Genomic DNA, 19,358 nt, shown 5'->3' with positions numbered 1-19,358 from the left:
CCAGGGTGAAATCACTGTCAGGGACAGCATCTCCTGCTGTACTGAACTGGAAGCATCAAGGATGAGGTGTGGTAGTGGTTGTACCCTGGCCAAACACCAGAGCGCCCCTCGCTCACTCTCCCTCAGTGCGATGGGGAACAGAATCAGAAGGATAAAGTGAGAAACTCACTTTATCTCATCACAGGATGAGATAAAGACAAGATAATCTTGTATGGCTCAGTCTGTGGTTGGCAACCCATCAACTTACTGATTCTAAGGAGAGAAGGGATGAGACAGCTCTTCTATGAATATATTATGTCATTTGTATCAGCTTCCTATGCTCTGACACCAGAAAAATCTGGCTTTTGTCAGACAAGGAGCAGATAGAACAGAAGCAGAATATCTGCTGAGTGGGAAGCAAGTAGATTTCCTAAGCAGAATGCCACACTAAGCAACCATTAAATAGCAACAAAGACCCCAAATGCTAAACTAGAGGCCATCAATTTGTGATTACCCTCAAACACATCTTTGCAGTCTCATTCTATTTCTCTTTCAGTGTTTATTCTTGACCTTCCCTTTCCGGAGCATACTTTTGACATTGAAGTAAGCCTGCAGGATTCATCTTATCTGGATGAAATCAAAGCCTATTTTAAAAACATTGATCTTCCAATTAATATTTCAAATGTACAAACAACAGTTTCAAACATCAGCATTACAACAGGTGGGTTGGCTATTGATTTGTTTATTCTGGATAATGTGGGGTTTTGTCAGTATTTGAGGTCTCCCACTTTTACCACCCATCATACTTCAGAATCAACCATCTGTGCTCCTGCTGAAAGACCCAGCAAGGCTGAAGCTGTAGCACACAACATCATATTTGTTATCTGTCTCTCACCACTCCTTTTTATATAATGTTGGCATTAGGAGTAGCTCTGAATGCTTTTCCTAAGGAAAGGACAAAGCCAGAGGAAGCCTGAGCCAAAGGATTTTGCTCCAGCTTGGCTGACAAGCAGTCTGAGTTACTTTCAAGTTTCAGGAAGCTGTGACAGCAGTTATCAGACTGTTTACTTCCCTCCTCCTGTATCTGGAACGTAGATGGCTGTAAGAGGCTGTACTCTGACTCTGACAGGGAAAGGCTGCATGAGATAGAGCTCACTTCACCTATTCCTACAGGGTAAAACAGGTTTTATTGCACGAGTTGTGGTCGTGCAACATCACATCCAAGTAATACAGCAGAGCATATACAAGCACACCAAGCATTTACAACAGCAGGAGATTTGATACCTTCTTGTCACTGAGCCCTAAAGCAGCAAAAGGAAGTATTCAACTGTTTCCAAAGCAACATGCAAATGCATCTTATAAAGGCCTTCAGGCTCACATGTAACGTGTGAAAATCAATTTGTTAATCTCTTACTTTGCCGATGACACATTAAGAGTAGAAAAAGTTACAGTGATGTGCTCTCTTTTGCCTTTTTTTTTTGTGGGGGGAGGGGTTGGTTTTGTTTGGTTGGTTTGGTTTTTTTTTTTTTTTTTGTTTTCATTTGGTGGTTTTGGTTTTGGGTTGGTTTTTGTTTTGGTTTTGTTTTTTTGATTGGTTTCTCTTTTTTTAGTGCTTTAAAGCACTTAGTGATTATGCTACCTTCTATCACATAGGAGGGGACAGAACAACCAGAACAACACAACACCTCATTAGCCACTGGGACTCTGAATGGTCTCGCTCTTACAATCTCTAAAAGCTTGTACACTTGCTTTCAGCTCAGGTGACATAAAAACATTCAGTCTGAAAAGTATTATGGGACCCTGGCCAGTATGCCAGGTAAACTTTTAGGATCAGACTTCACATCTCCATTCAGTTACTTGAAAGCAATTGATCAGACTTTTCTCTGTGCCAGTCTGGCTCCCATTTCTTGTTGGTAATTTACAATTAGTGGAGTAAAGTTTGAAAGCTGTCAGATCAACATTTTAGCATCATTCAAGTGAATTCACAATAAGGGCAAGATTTTGAGATCCCTCTCATGAAGATAAAGAAAGGTAGATATTTATCTTGCAATAGCTATGCCCCATTTACTATTCTCATGCTATTTTTCTGTCTGTCTGACTCCAGTCTGCCTGCCCAGTGGTGAGAATAGCAGCTGCTGTTTCTGTGAAGATGGATATGCCTGGCCAAGCACAGTGTGCAGTGATGTGATGCCCTGCCCTTCTCTGAGCCTGGAACCAGCCCTGCCCTGTGGCTACATGCAGAAAATGCCTTTCTATGGACCCTACTGTGAGCCCCAGACTGAAGGTGAGGAGGCACAGGGCAGAACTTCATTGTTGTGCAACTTGCACACTGCTTAGATGTCAGAATAGTGATGAAAGGTATGATGTAAAAGCACATCAGGACTGAGCTGGCTACCACTCAGCCTGTGAATGTGGAGGAATGTCTGCAGAGATGGTCTAAAGTTCTTCTCCTTCTGATATGGGCCCACCTTGACCCAAACACTGGCAGATATTTGGAGCATTTGGAGTCCCAACTCCTAGCATCACTCCCGTGCCTCTTTGGGACTTTCAGCTTTCGCTGAGCCAAGAAAGTTTAATCTCATCAGATTTTAGACAGCTTTTCACCTCATAAGCATTGTTTTTTATCATTTTGCATTTACTTTTCTGTCTTTCTTTACAGAGTCCTGTGGTATGGGAGAGCCCATTTTAATGAATATGTCAGTCAGACTTGACTCAAACTTCCAGGATGATCTCAAGAATTCTTCCTCTCTGTTATACCAAAAATACAAAATGGACCTTGAAAAAGCGGTAATGACTTTATTTTTTTTAATCTCTGAAGGTTGAGAGCCCCCTAAGTAATGTGGTGTTTACCCTAAGTTCCTGGGTGGTCAGTGTCTCTGTGGGGAGCTGGGAAGCGTGCAGCAATGGGAGCTGAAAAGTGGGGCAAAGCTGACTCCATTGATGGCAATGAAAATATTCCCATTTATTTTAATACACAGGGAAGTATTTAGGGATCTTTTGTATATAAAACATGAAAAAAAAAATTCCTATTATTGGTCCTATCTTAAATCCATGTGGGTACACATGGAATGAAACCATGAACAGAAATGTGTTCCATGTCAGCAGGAGAACACCAGGCCTGTTGTATCAGATATGTTACATGTCCTTACTCACATCAGGAATTGAGAGTTTCCTATTTTAAGCACACTTCAGTAATACACAGAGGACTTACACCATCTCACCTGTCTTTGTTTACAGTTTAATGCCAGCTACAGATGTCTACCAGGCTTTGTATCAGCAACAGTAACAGGTTTTAGGTAAGTAAATAATTTCATTTTTTCCTGGGAGACACAAATCTCCCTGTCCAGTCTCAAGGCGACACAAGTCAGCAAAGGTTACATTCACTCTGCCTAGAACCCACTCCCAGCATGCACACACTGAATAAGAGAATAATAACTGCAAAGCAAAGCCCAAGTATGAACATGGAAATGGGATTATGGGTAGAATTCATCCCTGTGCAAAAGTCCAAGAAAGGCAATCATTCCCCATCTGGAGCAAAGCCTTTTATGGAAAAGACTGAGCTCCACCCAAAGGGGAAAAGAATGCAAATAAACTTAACATCACTTTCTAGGCCCTGAGGAAGGTGAATAGTACATTGACTCTGGATACAGCCTTGGATAAAGGAGACATTGCTGCTGTCCACACATATTTAAATGCAGCTGCATTTTAGGTTTCTAAGGAAAGTTTACTAGAAATAAACATCAGACAAGGAAGGTGTCACATAAAGGTTTTGTTTTGCCGGGAAGAGCTGTAGCACAACTTCCTAGTATAACGGAGCAAGTTTTGAGTCCCAAGAGGAGTCTCCACAGGGGAGTCCTGTGAGGTCTTCCCATCCATGCAAGATGGGTCACCACAACACAGAAAAGCACTAATATACAAGAATATTTAATTCTGGTGCTCATGTCATTCTTGTATCTGTTTAGCCCTGGAAGTGTTTTTGTGAACTTTGAAGTAAGAACAGGAGCAGCAAGCTTCACTCAGGTTGGACATTCCAACAGAGCTGTACCGCAGTTTCTGGATTCATCGTACCAGCTGAACCCATTCACCTTCACAAGAGTAATCACTAGTAAGTTTAAAGCTCTCAGTACTTTCCTTCAACCTTTACTTTAGTATTTTAGCCTGAATCATGTAGCTGCCCTATACTGTTGATGATTTGGTACTGGACTTTCAAGAAACATTTATTTCTTAGCTGTTTCATTTTATCTTGTGTCACCAAAGCTTAGGACCCTCATGAGAGGACCATGCATCCAGTACTTCCCATGAAAAACCAAACACTTCCAGCTACTCCACTGACCAGTTATTGATTGGACTTGATTATTTCAGGGGTCTTTTCCAGCCTAAATTATTCTAAATGACCCCTGATGTGGTCTGTCCAGGGGAGAAAGATTGAACACTCTTCATTCACCTCCAGAACCAAGACAGCTCTAAGAATGTCAGGCTGTCAGCACTTCCTACTCCTTAAAGCAAAACATAAAACTCTAGCAGTTTACATGACAACACATTCCCCTTGGCTTCCTTGGCACATTTTCCATGCTGCTGCTGGACAGTGTGTTACAATTCAGCTGCTGATCCAGTGCCCTGGAGGTGTTCTGCTCTCAGTGCACCAAGTGCTGGACTGTCTGTCCCAGAGGATTACTTCAACCTGGTTGCTTCTCCTCCCAGCTAATCTAATTAGAAAGTGGTGGTGTTAATAATAATTCTTCTAACTCTGCATAAAACCTTCTGGAATTTTTAGCTGAGAAAGATACTAAAAGAATATGTTGAGGGGAAAATCCCATGGCCTGTATCAGAGGTGGTACCCTGCAGCTGATGTGAAGCACCTGGGACCCCTGTAAGATGAAAGACACCATAAAGATGTGAGCTGAAGTGACAGTAATGCAGAATGTTGCTCTCTGTCTTCCCAGATCAGACAAACTTCACCGTGAAACCATCAAACATTTTTGAAGGGGACACCGTAAGACTGACCTGTGAGATAAATTCAACATTTTCCAATGTGACCTGGTATCACTTTGACCAGACCATCTCAGCGGGCTCCCGGTACTCAATAGAGACAGATTCAGCATCCACAAGATCAATTCTTACAATTACCAATGTTACGATGAAGGATTCTGGTATGATTTTCCATTGTTAAAACAGCACATGTAAATCTTTATTGTGGCTAGTTCTATAAAAAGCAAATATGAATGCAGTGGCTGCATTTTCTAGAGGAAATATGAAAATTACACTGCCCTTCATAATTTTCCTGTTGTTTTCCTTAGTGATCTACATATTGACTGGCATTGCCAGTAAGATGTGAACTGACTGAAGTGATTGTACATGACTGGGTGTTCCAAGGGCCAGGCTTCATTTTCCTACCAGGGAGATGATGGTGACTGCATGGCTGTGAGGCCTTCCCACCCTTTTGGTGTGGTAGCTGGAGGCTGTAGTTGAATTTGTCCTTAATGCCCTTGCCCCCTACACACACATGACCTAAGTAAATCAGAGCACAGAGTTACAGTTTTGCATGTTTAGGGATTTTTGAAAATCAGAAACAGGTAAACTGGCAGCATTTTTCTGGGAGGATCTGTGAGGGGAATTATTATGTATTATCAGAGCTTGGGCTCAAGCTTCCACTCAGTTCATGTCTTTGAACCATGAATTCTACATTCAACTTCAAAAAGGGTAGCCTGTGATCAGGTATTTGGGCACATGTATGTGAGGTAGGAATAGTGGATCCAAAATTCTTCAGACTGAGGATGCCCTGAATCTGAGCGTTTCCACTCCTATGTAAGTGGTCTGCTCATTTGGCTATCCCAGTGAGGAAGGGAAATCCACATACTTAAAATATGTGGGAAATTTGGACCTCTGATTTCCAATCTCAAAAGCAAGCCTGGCTGCATCCAGGGGACTTGTGCCTGAGAGAGTGGCTGATAAAGAGAAAGGGACCTGTGGGTCCTGGTCAGTGGCAACTTGAATGTGAGTCAGCAGTGCCCTGCAGCCAGGAGGGACAGCCATGTGCGGGGGCATCAGGCACAGCATTGACAGATGGGCAAGAGAGGGAATTGTCCTGCTCTGCTTTGGGCTGGGGAGACCTCGCTTCAAGTCCTGGGGGCAGTTTTGGACACCAAAATACAAAAAAGGCATCAAGCGATTGCAGAGAGTCCAAAGGAGGCCACAAGGATGGTGAAGGGCCTGAAGGGGAAGCTGTGTGGGAAGGAGCTGAGGTAATTTGGTCTGTTCAGCATTGAGGGGACTGAGGGGAGACCTCATTGTGACCTTCAACTTCCTCATGAGGGTAAGCAGAGGGGCAGGTACAGATGTGTTCTCCCTGGTGACCAGGGACAGGACTCAAGGAGCAGGCATGAAGCTGAGTCTGGGGAGGTTTTGGGTAATTGAGAACAGTTTTTCACCCAGAGGGTGGTTGGGCAGGCTCCCAAGGGCAGTGGTAACAGCACCAAGCCTGAGAGCTCAATAAGTGTTTGAACAAAGCTCCCAGGCCCATGGTGTCACTGTTGGAGTGTCCTGTGCAGGGCCAGGAGTCAGGCTCAATGATCCTGACAGGTCTCTTCCAACTCAGCATACTCTGTGGTTCTGTGACAAATACTCTCCTCTGTTTGGCAGTGCTTTCTGAGCAGCTTAAGAGCCTCCACTCCGAGGCCAGTTCTGGTGGTTCCACCCTGGACTCCTCTCTCGTCACCTACTCTCTGTATTCTCTTTTTACCATGACATACTGCTGCCAGAAGGACTATGGGCAATATACAGATCCCAAAACCACCTACTCAGCCAGATTTAAGTATTTTGGTCTGAGAACACAGATCTCAGGTACCCATCAACAGTGAATACTAGTCTAGATCCATTTGGTACCAGGGGTTTGCAGAAAGCATTCTGCAGGTGACCTGAGGATACATATTGATCAGCAAGTAGCAGAGCCACTGCAGAGCAGGGACATGTGAAAACCAGCTGTGGAAGTAGTTCCTAATGCCAAAATAAAGGCAAACTCAGCAAAAACTGTTGTTTCTGCTTCACAGGTTCCTATAGCTGCGTGTCCATAAGGAGTGGTCCATATCACACAGAGATACACAATGGCACAGAAACAATATCTGTCTTTCCACTGCATGTCACTCCAAACTTTGAGGACATCGATGTCACATGTAACAGTCCTGAAGTGCAAGCAAAGGGTCTTCAGCTGTCCTGTTGCATTGACAGACACATGACATCGCTTAGGGTTTCCTGGAAAGTCAATGGAACAATCAACATTATAGGTAAGATTAACAAAAGGTTGGCTTTCACCTGCTAGGTTTGCTCACTGATCAAAAGTCTCCTTCCTAAGTGGCTGCCCCAAAGTCCTAGGATGAATACAGGGTATGCTCCAAAAGTGGCAGGGGGAAGGACAGATTCTGTATGTGTTGTGCAGGTGCCAGTGGGGTTTCAGGCATCTCCATACACTGATGCCTTAACTGTGCCATCCTGGATGGAAACAGCTGCCTGGACCAGCAACACACCAGCTTCTTCCAGAAAATTTATTTCTGCATGGTCTAATTTTGAGACCAGGGATGAGTGCATCAGTCTGTACTGCTATCTCTGGAATCACCCTTGGGGTACAAAGATCTTTCATGTACCACTTACTAAGATTTGGCAGTCATGAGGTACAAGTGCTACACTGTGAAACAGCTGCAATGCAGATAAATATCAGCACTGTTTGTCTCTCCACCCGTAGCTGTGATACTTCACATACCAGTTGAGTCAGAGGCATCCCGTAAGGCTTTCCAATATACAGAGTTAATAAGGCACCAAGTAAATGTGCTACAAAGAACTACAAAGTAACATGAACAGAACTGCTCATAAATGTCTATGAACCATCACCTAAACTGTCTATTGCCCCTCTTAATATTTTATGAGTATGAAGTAACTGTTTATTGTTAACTATTGGCCGTAAATGAAACTTTCCAGAAAGCAGGACAGCAAACTGAGATAAAATCTGCAAAGGTCATGCATGCCCCCACTTCCTCAGAGGACAGTTACCAGAGTGCAGCAGTGCTTGCAGGGAGAGGGATCCTGGCCCACTGAAATGGGCTGTTTTACCTCTCATTCCCTGTGGCAAGGCTTTCCCCCAGGAACTCTGCTCTGCTCTCATGTCCACTTTGCTGCCAGCTGCAGCGTGGGATAGCTTTTGTGCTGGCAGCTAAACCAGCACTCTTCAGATTTTAACTTGAATGACTGTCAAGTACCTCCACATTTTATTTCAAAATTAGACAGCATTAAAATCTGCAGTGTTTATTCCTGTTTTACTTACCTTTACTCACCATAAGTATCACAGATGATGAAGTTAAGTTTAACCAGAATACTCTTCATTTTGACTGACCCTGAGATTTCTAAGCAGTGGAATTCTCTGCTTGGAGAATTCTCTGCATTCTGACTGGTTTTGGCAGGAGGAATCTCAGCACAGAGCTGTGTGCTGCCACTCTGTGAGTGTTGCCACAGCAAAAGATGTGAATGAACTTCAGTGATGATGAGTTACAAGTGCCATGATGTCAATTACATACAAACCTACAAGGGTTTCCATGGCTGGAGTAATTGCTTGTGCTTTCCAGAGGTGTTTTTGGACATCCATAGCCCTTTAAACAATGCTTATTGCTGCCTAGGAGAAACCATCTTGAGTGGAAACTGCACTGGATACCAGCTCGCCATCAACGAGTCCCTGTGCCCCCCTGAGAAATCAGGTGCAGTGACCACATACACGTGTGAGATGGAGACCGGGCACGGAGCCAGGCGCGCTCGAAGCATCGCAGTCACGTACCTGCGGAAAGGTGAGGGGCAGGGACTTGTCACAGAGCAACAGCTCTTTATGCACAGGTGGCCTCTGTGGCATGCAGAATTTGTGAGAAAACGATTAAAAGTAACTCTCACTAATGTGACTTTTGTCCTGTGTTGTCTCAGCCCATGTAACAATATCTTCAAGCACAAACTCAAGAGTTTCCGAGGGATACGGGTTCAATGTAACGTGTGAAAGTGATGTGAGCAATTATGACAGCATCAGTTGGAAAATCCAGTCTGGAAATGACACAAAACCAGTAGACTGCGGTACGTGCATCAAAAATAGCAAATTCCCAGCCGTGTCTGTGCTCACAGTGAAGTCTGCCTCGCAGGACTGGAGAGGTGAGTAAATCTGGTCTCATTGGCTACAAAGGCAATGAAATCTCTGTAACAGATAATTTACAGGATCCCAAGCCCTGCAAATCACTGTGCAGCCTGGCCACAATAAATAAAAAGCCCCCAGGGTTAAAATTTTAAGTGTTGGAGGGCACCAAGGCTTGATGTTGCCAACAGAATTGTATTTGTTCATCATTCATGACCATGCAAAAGCTGAGGAGCACTTCTGTTGACTGAGACGTGGTTTTGTATCACTTCTTTTAGGCACCTACATCTGCACATTCTCCCAGAAAAACCTGGACAGTTCTGCCAACATTACCATCAAGGTGGTTTCCTTGCCCCTGAAGAAGAACATCCTGGTAGACCCCATTGAAACATCAATACAGTGCGAAGTGCCACGTGCCCTGGAGTGCTGCATAAGTGCAAAGACTGTGAGAGAGTACAGGGTTACATTTGTGGTTCAACAAAATGAATTTCCAATTGGTAAGACACAATAAATTTGCAGAATCATTAGTTTCACTCTGTGTCACAACCCAAAAAACCCTGGGTTTTTTGTTTTCAGTTAGGTCTGTGTAAACAAGTCATGTTTACTGCTTTCATGATAACTCAAGAGCACTTCTGAGGCTGAAAATAAAAGAGAAATGGACTTTTTTTAGGATGTTGAGCATGCCTGTGGAACATGTCTGGGATTAATCCTGAAGTCACTGCTATAGTGAAAAATATATAATAGGTAAATTCAACATTTGGGTTGACTTGCCAGGGAGAAGTGAGCATCCTGACCCTTCTTCAGATTGGAAATTGCTGAACTCTTTTTATTTGCTTTTATCTTCCATTCTGCCACTTTTTAAAACAAATACTGAGAAAATATCACTTAAGAAAATCTACTAATTATTGAAAAATGTCAAGTAACCCATTAAGAATGCAATTCATAAAAACTACTCCATTTTCTTTGAGGGAGAAATACAGGGAGCACATCTTTAACAATACAAAAGCCTACGCTTCTATGTCTTCAAATTTAGGGCAATTCTGCAACTTCCCTGACATGTTTTTATACACCATAATTGTTCAAGCAAGTAGCTTTTCATACACCAGAATTTTTCAAGTGAATTATAAAAATGTTACTTTGAAAAAAAAAAAAAAAAGCAAATATGATCTACCAAAAACAACTCAGGAAACACGCAGGAGTGCAAAAACAACAGGCTGAGTAGTAAAGCAGGTGGAGACTGAGGAGGCCTTCAGTAGCTAAGAAAAAGGCAAGATGATGTTGGAAGAGACTGCAGCTGGAGACCCACCCTCAGGCACAGGCATTCTGAAGAGCAGTGGAGTGTGGCACAGATCCTGAGTTCAAAAGAACCATGTAAGAACAGCCAAATTCTATCCCAGCTTAACTGAAACACCTGTGGTAAAGGCAGGAAGAGTATTCTCAAAAATTATTTTCAAAGCAAATTTTGGTTACTGCACAGTTAAGAGGGTTTGGGGACGATTTGCTCACAGAGCAGTAAATGAAAAGGTATTGATCATGCAGCAGCTGCCAGATTTATTACAGAGGGACAGAGAGGCATACAGAGAGGGAGCTTTTTCACAAAGGAAAGTTGTTTTTTTTCTAGTACCCACAGAAAATAAAGTTTTGTCAATGCTTTCTGCTGGTTTTAATTGGCTGACCCCAAATCTGTGTTAACTTGTCTTCATCCATCCCTACAGAGGAAAGGAAAAAAGACAACTTGCTTTGCTACACGTACAATCACACGGAAAAAGAATGCAACAAAGAGAAAGAGGTTATGGCATATTGCAAATTTGTCAACCGCATCGGACAGGGAGTTGACAGTGAACATATAACACTGCACTTGATACCTGGTAAGGAGAAAAGTTACTCTTTATAGCTGTTATATAGGACATTACAATATCTTTATTAAATCAGGTGCCACAAATTCATCTCCAGTGACATCTAACAGAAACAGATTTTTGTTATCCAAGAACTTACATCTCCTTTTCTCATGGGAAATTTTTACACACAGAGGAAAATATCAGGTTTTATGTAATTTAAAAAAAAAAACAGATGAAATGTGTTGTCTTTGCTGTATTTGAGAGTGGACTCAGTATGTCCCAAAGCAGTGACAGTTTAATCACTATTGCAGGCTGCACCACCAAGCTTCATCCTCTGTGTTGAAATGTGGTCATGCAGTTTCCAGCTTCCTTGCTAACAATTTAGCAAGGATCAAAGACTGTGGTGCCTCATCAGGCTCAGGAGGACAGCCTGTGGGAGAGCATTTCCACTTTGAACACAAGAAGGGCAACCTCTGTGAGGTGCTGCAGAGACCAGGGCAGCTTCCAGTCAGCTCTGCGGGGAATGTTTTGTAATTAGAATTCAGCATTGCTAAATCCAGCTTTGATGTTTAGTTCTGACAAGAGCTTGGATATTTCAGCTCTTTTTATTCCAAATTGGAAAGGAAGAAATCTTGCACATCCCCCTGATGCAGAAATGTTCTTTTTCCCACAGCAGTGGTACCTACAATTGAATCACTATATCTGCCAGATTTCACTCTCTTAGGCAATAAATATGCAGGCACTTTAATTACTTTAATCACTTTAATCAGCAGATACTTACTGATATGACTAAGCCAATCAAAGACAATTAGCAACACCCACGGTTCATCAAAAAGGTGTTGAGGCCTCACTATGAAGGTCTTAATGAATTTCCTGTTAGTGCTACAGCAGTACTGAGTACCTTAACAGAATAAATTTTGTATTAATTATTGTTCACTTGATGTTCAATATAATCCCACTCCAGTTCTGTCTAACCCTTAGTCACAGATAAATCTAAGTCTTTGGGTGTTGGTTTGTTGATTAGATTCAGTACTCAAAAATTGGAGCTTTATTAAATTGCCCTTTACATTTCCTGATTCATAAAAATAAGGAATGTGAGACATATACACCCTGAAAGATCATAATTAATGAAAACAGTAAACTGAAATCCTAATTTAAAGACCTTTGAACAGATCACAAATTTTGTGGGGGAAATTCATTCATCTTCCTGCTTCTTATTTTCTATCTCTGTCTCCTCTCTGTACAGGTAAGAAAGTTTCCTGCTCAGACAGCTTGGGCATTGGAACAGAAGGGGACATATTAATAAAGCCATGCTGTGATGTAAAAAATCCAACAGGTTTTACTCGAGGCAATATAACTTACCTCTGCAACCACAGCTCATGGATAGTTGCAAGGAATGACTGCCTGTCCGAACCAATAAACAACCTGCTGAGTGATGCTGAGGTAACACTCATGGGTCTGTGGAGGCCGGGCTGGGGAGCTGGGTGGAGAGAAAAAGTATTGGTTGCATGATTTTTGCTTATCATAGTCTAAAATACATGAAGCATTTGAAAGTTTCTTTTTAAAGACATGAAGAATGTTTGGCTTTGTTTACACTGGCCAGCAAAAGAGCCGAGGCCCCTCCCGGGACACAGAGGGCCTGAGGCACTGCATGGATAATGTCCATACACATGAATGCTCTGCTCCCAGGCAAGGTGACCTTGTCCATGGCATCCATAAGGAGCAGTTCCTGGCCTGGAGCGTTCCCTGAGCTCTGCTCAGGCACAAGCCCAGAGCATGTTACAGAGCACACCAAGAGTGAGGCTGTAGGATTAACTCTGGACCACTACCCAGCCTCATCCCCAGGCCCTTCCTACAGTGCCCACACCCTTGGCCACTGCACTTGACAGATGGGTGCCAGGCCTTGGTTTTCAGCCTTGGTATCATCCCACAGTGCTCTTCCCATCCACAAACCATCCAGAGTCACCTTTATCTTAGCCAGGTTAGAGGATTTCCTGTGTTCAATTTCCTGTGTTTCCTGTGTTCAATGCTGTTATCTTCTGTTCCAGTCCTTGGTCAGCGGCCCTGAGGCAAAAGCTAAACTACCCTCCTACCTTGAACGGCTTAATGAACAGACAAAAAAGGAGCTAACCACAATAAAAAATTCTTCAGCAAACCTAGGTGCAATTATTACCATCCTGGATATGGTCTCCTCTATCCCAGTTGAGGCAGAGGAGCCCCCTATGCAGGTAAGGTTTTATTTTAAGTCTTATCTACACCTACCAAGCCCTTTTACCTCTTTTGTAAGAGAGAATTATGTTTTCCCTGAAGTTTCACACTTGCTTAGGATCAAGATCAGGACAGTGTTAAGGGAATGAGATGAAGTGACAGCAAAGATACAGAGAAGTTTATGAAAACTCAAAATGATGAGGACGAGGAGTCTATGCATGAAAGAGAAGCTGCTGTAAACTTAGCAACTAGAAATATTTTAGGAACATATGGATATCTGCCGCATTCTAAGACAGCAAAGGACAAGAGATGATGGATAAAAAATTGAACACGAGCCAGCAATGCTCTCTTGCAGCCCAGACACCCAAATATGTCATGGGCTGCTTAACAGGGAGTGTGACCAGCAGGTGGAGGAAGGTGATTCTGTCCCTCTACTCTGCTCTGGTGAGATCCCACCTGGAACACTCCATCCACCTCTGGGGTCCACAGGGCAACAAGGATGGGGGCATGCTGTAATGGGTCCAAAGGAGGGTCACAGAAATGGTCAGAGGGCTGGAGCAGGTCTCTTGTGAGGGCAAGCTGAGAGAGTTGGGGTTGTCCAGCCTTGAGAAGACTCAGGGAAGAACTTATTGCATCTTTTCAATACTTAAAGGGGACTTATAAAAAGGCTTTTTATCAAGGCCTGTAGTGACAGGACAAGGAAAAATGTTTTAAACTGAAAGAAGGCAGATTTGGATTATTAAGAATAAATTGTTTGCTGTGAGGGCAGTAAGGCACTGAAAAAAATTTACCAGAGAAGTTGTGGATGCCCTAAACCCTGGAAGCGTCCAAGATGAAGCTGGATGTCCCTGTCACCTGGAAGGGGGGTTGGACTGGATGACCTTTAAATGTCAAAACCACTCATGATTCTATGATTCCATGAGTAGGAATAGAAAAAGAGGGTGAAATAGGAATAGGGAGAGTAAATTCCAGGAACCACGATCAAGCAAGAAAAATAAGTTGAATGTAACAACAAATTAATAACAAAAGAAACCTTAGAAATAATTGGGAACCTTGATTATGAGGTCCAGAGGAAAAGCACTGCTCTTCTGAACAGAGAAGTGCAAAAAGGTTTGATAGTCATAGATAGAAAGCCCTACATGAGACACCAAGAAATCAAAGACAGCAAGAACACTGAGAAAGAAAGGAAGGAAGGCTGGAAATGCCAAAAATGCCAAACAATGCCAAAGTACCAAATAATATATTAAAAAATAGTCACACAGCTCTGTTTTTGGAAACCTTAACTTGCAAATAGAGTATGCAGAGGGTTAACAACGGAAGACTTGACATGGACTGAGCAAAATAAGAAAATGCTGAGCTTTTTCAAAAGGCAATTCTAGGACCATGCATAAATTACCATCAGAAACAACAATTAATTGTGTGAGATTTCAGTTACTGCATTATTCTGTTGTTGTTCCAGAATTTCTTATCCACAGTGGACTTAATTGTTGACAATTCCACAACTGAAGCTTGGGAAAATCTGAAAGAAGAGAAGACACGACAAAGTTCTTTGTTACTACAGTCGGTAGAAAATTTTTCCTTGCGCCTCCAACCAGTTAATAACACCATTCCTTCTGTCTCTGCAAACACTGTTCAGCTCCAAGGAGTAGTTGTCAAGGAAAATAACAACACAGCTTATAACAAGGACTTCCGCAGTGCGGAAAACCTCACGGTCAATGTGCTCATTAGTGAAACTGAAATCCAGAATCTAACCCAAAATTCAACCATTGTCAGTGTAATGTACTCAAAACTTGGACATTTTTTGCCCCAGAAAACATCTGAATTTGTGAATGGTTTATTGATAACAACAACTTTGAGCAGCAACAGGAGCCAGAAGTTTGATGTTAATATGACATTTGCAAAGAAAGACTTGTCTCTAAAGATGCCCAAGTGTGTCTTTTGGAACTTCACACTCAACAATCACAAGGGGGACTGGGATAATTATGGCTGCACACCCACAGAGTCAGAACGTTATGTCATTTGCTCCTGCAATCACTTGACATCATTCTCCATTCTGATGTCACCTGATAGATCCTCCGAGCTAATCTTTGAAAATTATATTTCCTACGTTGGCCTGGCCATTTCAATCGTGAGCTTGGTGGTCTGCATCATAATTGAATCCTTGGTCTGGAAGTACGTGACAAACAACACAACCTCCTACATGCGCCATGTCTGTATTCTCAACATTGCCACATCCCTGCTGATTGCTGACGTTTGGTTCATTGTCATTGCCTCCATCACTGATCAAAACCAGCAGATGAGCAGAGACATCTGTATCATGGCCACCTTCTTCATCCATTTTTTCTACCTATGTGTCTTTTTCTGGATGCTGAGCCTGGGCCTCATCCTTTTCTACAGACTGGTGTTCATCTTACACAACACGAGTAAGACTGCTCAGAAGACGGTGGCATTCTGCCTGGGATACGTGTGCCCCTTTGTCATTGCAGTCACCACCATCGCTGTCACGCTGCCAAAGAACAGTTACACAAGAAAGGATGTCTGCTGGCTCAACTGGCAGGACAGCAAAGCTCTCCTGGCCTTTGTCATACCTGCCTTGATCATTGTGGCCACAAACTTGTTCATTGCTGCAGTTGTTATAATCAAAATACTGAGGCCAACTATTGGGGATAGGTCAAGCGGGCAGGAGAGGAAATCTCTGTTTCAGATTGGCAAAAGTGTGGCCATCCTGACACCACTGTTAGGCCTCACCTGGGGTTTTGGCCTTGCCACCATCATCAAAAACAGTCATCCAGCTTTCCACATCCTCTTTAGTCTGCTCAATGCTTTGCAGGTGAGTTGTTCATTTTGTTCATTTTGTTCATTAGTTTCCGCTATTATGATTTAACATGGAGACATTATTGCAGTGCTATGCTTGGCAGGGCCTAAGAACACCAGGGAAAAGCTTAAATTTGCCTAACACATCCTTATTCCAAAAGGGCTCTTTGAGAAAGCCATTCCAGGAATTCAGCAGTATTTCATATTCTCAACTGCCTTAGCAGATGTGCCATATAGACAAAGCTGGCCTAAAGATAACTCCCTACTTTGCCAGTAGTTTTGGGATCAACTTCACTGCTGAAGACCAGGAAAACAGCCCTGTTATGTTCAGGTGGGCAAACTTCAGCATCCCTGTTTCCATTTACAGTGCAGCTGGAGGCATCATGTTATGCTTTTTTGGGTTTCAGTATAAACCACAAGAAAGTCACCAAGATCAACTGAGAAGTACTAATGATAAAGAGAAGAACTGACAAAAATATACCATTCAGAGTTTTCAGTCAGTATGACTTTTGCCACATATTTAGGTGGTTAGAAGGATCCCAATACAAGGAAATTTCTTAAGGACAATAAAGTTATGTGTACTCTCTCTTTAAAGAGAATTCTTAACATTTCCCATTGTTAAGAGTGGCATCAAAACTGTTTTCTTCAAACCAAACTCACTGGCCTTTTTCTTGGAACCTAATAGTTTGTCTGGAGAGCACAGGTAGGACATGTCTTCCATACATACACATTCCTTTTTCCAAATACATTTAGTGCTACCAAACTATCTGTGTCAGTTTGTAGACCAGATCAACACAGAATTTAAATAGACAACACCTGGGGAGCTGCCAAATGAGCAGTCCCTAACTGTGATAAACAGTTAGAAAAATGCTCTCTATCAAAGAGTTCAAAGTTTAAATAGTACCATTTAATAGTTTAAATGGACAATGTCGGAGATATTTATGAGATACTGAAATTAAGGATTGCTGTCATCAAAATGAATGTAATTATCTGTCTCCTAGGGATTATTCATTTTCGTGTTTGGGACTCTCTGGGATAAGAAGGTAAGGATTCCAACTATTTCTTACAATATGTCAAAATACTGCTGGAATTTGAACAGAATTTCTGTATTTACTGATTGACTAATCTTTTTAACAAATAGATACAAGAAGCCCTGTTGAAGAGGAATTCATCATCCAAATGGAGTTCACAGCAATCAAAGGTTAGAATCTTGACCTAAAAATGCATTTCAGTTACTGCTGAGTAGCCTAATTTTGTCCAGTGCACTTGAAATTCTGGATTATTTATTAGAACAAGTCACAGAGGACGCTAACAACATAAATATGATTATATCATCTTTTTAAAAGTTCATTATTTTCACTTTAATTGGTAAAAATTGAGAAGGCAGTAGTGGACATTTGATTTAAATTCCACAAGAAAGAAACTAGAAAATGTAACTGAAAACTTTCAGTTAGAAAACAGAAAATTTTTGGCACTAGTATTTATTCACAATCTGAGAGAAATGCAAGGGGAACTTCTTGGGAATTACTGTTTCAATTTACACTTCTGCATTTATAACACCTTAACAAAAAGGTGTGTAAGGATGTGTAAGAAACTTAGAAAGCTTTGGGTTGAAATGGACCTTCAGGATCATCTAGTTCCAACACCCACCCCTCCTTCTTCCTGAGCTGCCAATGGTGCTGGCATCACCCTTATATGACAATAAAGTTTGATTTTATATTGGTCTCTGAACAGGGTTTATTCAGAAGAGCCTGTACAGGTATTGCTAAAGACCTAGGAAGCCAACTTAAAAGCAAGGATAATTAAGAAGATGAGAACACAGGCTCAAAGGAATTAAGGAGTCCATTAAGGCTGAGCTGTCAGTTCAGAAGAACAGCATCGGATCAAATCACTCCAGTTTCCGCAGGAATTGCTGAAATTGGAAACTACCCTCAGAGATCATCTTCCACCACATTCCCATCAGAGCGTGGTCAGCTAGAGCTCAGAGCTGTGTCCAGTTAGGTTTGAGTAGCTCCAAGGATGGAGACACCACAAGCTCTATGTGCAGCCTTTTCCTGTGTTTGACCACACTCACAGTGAAAGAGTTTCATCTTAAGTGGGATTTCCTGTATTTCTATTTGTTCTCAAAGCCTCTTGTCCTCCCACTGGGCACCAAGGAGAAAGGTCTGGCTCCATCTTTACTCTGTCCTAATCAGACAGCCCTGAGTATGTCCTGGCATTGGGTTTGTTCCTCCCCAGGGGCAGGAGGACTTTGAACTTCCCTTTGCTGAACTTCGTAAGATTCCTTTCATTTCTCCAGCCTGTTGAGGTCTGAGAATGAGCAAATAAAGCAATATCAAAGTCTTACATTAAGCGTTTTATATGTGATTCATTTACCTTCTTTCTCTACCACCTTATGATATAGGTGACAATACACAACACTGCATATTTCCCCCACAAAAGTGCAACTAAATAACAAAGAGGGACTGAAGAGAAAAATATTTGGTTTCCGTGCCTTTTTTAATACATCCTTGGAGGAATCACGTTAAATTCTCCAACCACTCCAGAACCAAAAACGAAACTTAATTTTAGCAGCAAAATGTTCCTTCCTTCTTGCGGATCTGGACTGCAAAGTGTTGTGTTCCAACGCCCTCTAGCGTGGCAAGTAAAATTTGCCTCGAATTATCTCAGCCTGCTGGCTGTCAAGAACAATCCTCATTCACATAAATCTTGGCTATTGTGGCTACCTTAATGGCCATACTGACACAGCTAAGAGAACAGGATCCCATACTGCCTGTTAGGACAGACTATGGAGCCTAAGCCATTCTCCCTGGTCAAGAGTTAGAGACAAACAGATTGTGCCTTGTAGGTTTTTTTAAAGTTGATCTCCCCCATCACCACCATAAACATGCAAATGTGTGAACTTGATACCTCACAAACATCTAGCTTTGCCTTCTGTGGATTGTTTGCTCATACTACTGAAACAAAGTTTATTGGAACCTTTTTTTTTTCCTAAAGTGGGGCTACAAAGAAAGTTCTTTTGACAAAAGCATTTTTCTCTCTTCCAGTCATCCTCTCTGATCCTGGTGACACCAATGCTTGCTATGAGCTACCCATTTTCAAGAACCTTTAACAACTTATGTGGGAAAACAGGTATGTGACAACAGATCTCCCTTACTGAAGCACAAACAGGATTTGGCCTTCATTCTTGCTCTCAGGGTCTGTCTGTCTGTCCTGATATCCATTAATCTGTCTCTCCATGCATCCATAGATTGTTTTTACTCTTCTAATGCAAAGGAACTGCAATAAGTCAATTGTAGCATCCTGCTAGCAGTGAAATTGTCTATCCCTAAAACAATTATTGGATGTTTCACCAATTCTAAATC

General features: G+C 42.2%; 1 protein-coding gene across 2 annotated transcripts in view; it reads left to right on the top strand.

Moving 5' to 3' along the window:
* ADGRF5 (adhesion G protein-coupled receptor F5) overlaps window positions 1–19,358 on the top strand; it is a 41,724-nt gene that overhangs the window by 20,278 nt on the left and 2,088 nt on the right. For both annotated transcript variants that reach the window (XM_014265682.3, XM_074538005.1), the window contains 17 exons: window positions 536–700; window positions 2,084–2,263; window positions 2,639–2,766; window positions 3,217–3,275; window positions 3,942–4,084; window positions 4,923–5,129; window positions 7,026–7,259; window positions 8,640–8,804; window positions 8,935–9,153; window positions 9,412–9,630; window positions 10,849–11,001; window positions 12,218–12,414; window positions 13,020–13,199; window positions 14,639–16,009; window positions 16,995–17,036; window positions 17,135–17,194; window positions 19,041–19,125. In XM_014265682.3, the coding sequence (XP_014121157.1) occupies window positions 536–700; window positions 2,084–2,263; window positions 2,639–2,766; window positions 3,217–3,275; window positions 3,942–4,084; window positions 4,923–5,129; window positions 7,026–7,259; window positions 8,640–8,804; window positions 8,935–9,153; window positions 9,412–9,630; window positions 10,849–11,001; window positions 12,218–12,414; window positions 13,020–13,199; window positions 14,639–16,009; window positions 16,995–17,036; window positions 17,135–17,194; window positions 19,041–19,125 (3,807 nt within the window). The remainder of the gene's footprint in view (window positions 1–535; window positions 701–2,083; window positions 2,264–2,638; window positions 2,767–3,216; window positions 3,276–3,941; window positions 4,085–4,922; window positions 5,130–7,025; window positions 7,260–8,639; window positions 8,805–8,934; window positions 9,154–9,411; window positions 9,631–10,848; window positions 11,002–12,217; window positions 12,415–13,019; window positions 13,200–14,638; window positions 16,010–16,994; window positions 17,037–17,134; window positions 17,195–19,040; window positions 19,126–19,358) is intronic.

The sequence above is a fragment of the Zonotrichia albicollis genome, chromosome 3 (genome assembly GCF_047830755.1).
Source record: "Zonotrichia albicollis isolate bZonAlb1 chromosome 3, bZonAlb1.hap1, whole genome shotgun sequence".
Classification (NCBI taxonomy): domain Eukaryota; kingdom Metazoa; phylum Chordata; class Aves; order Passeriformes; family Passerellidae; genus Zonotrichia; species Zonotrichia albicollis.
The sequence above is the reverse complement of the archived record's forward strand: the minus strand, read 5'-3'. Positions and strand labels throughout refer to the sequence as shown.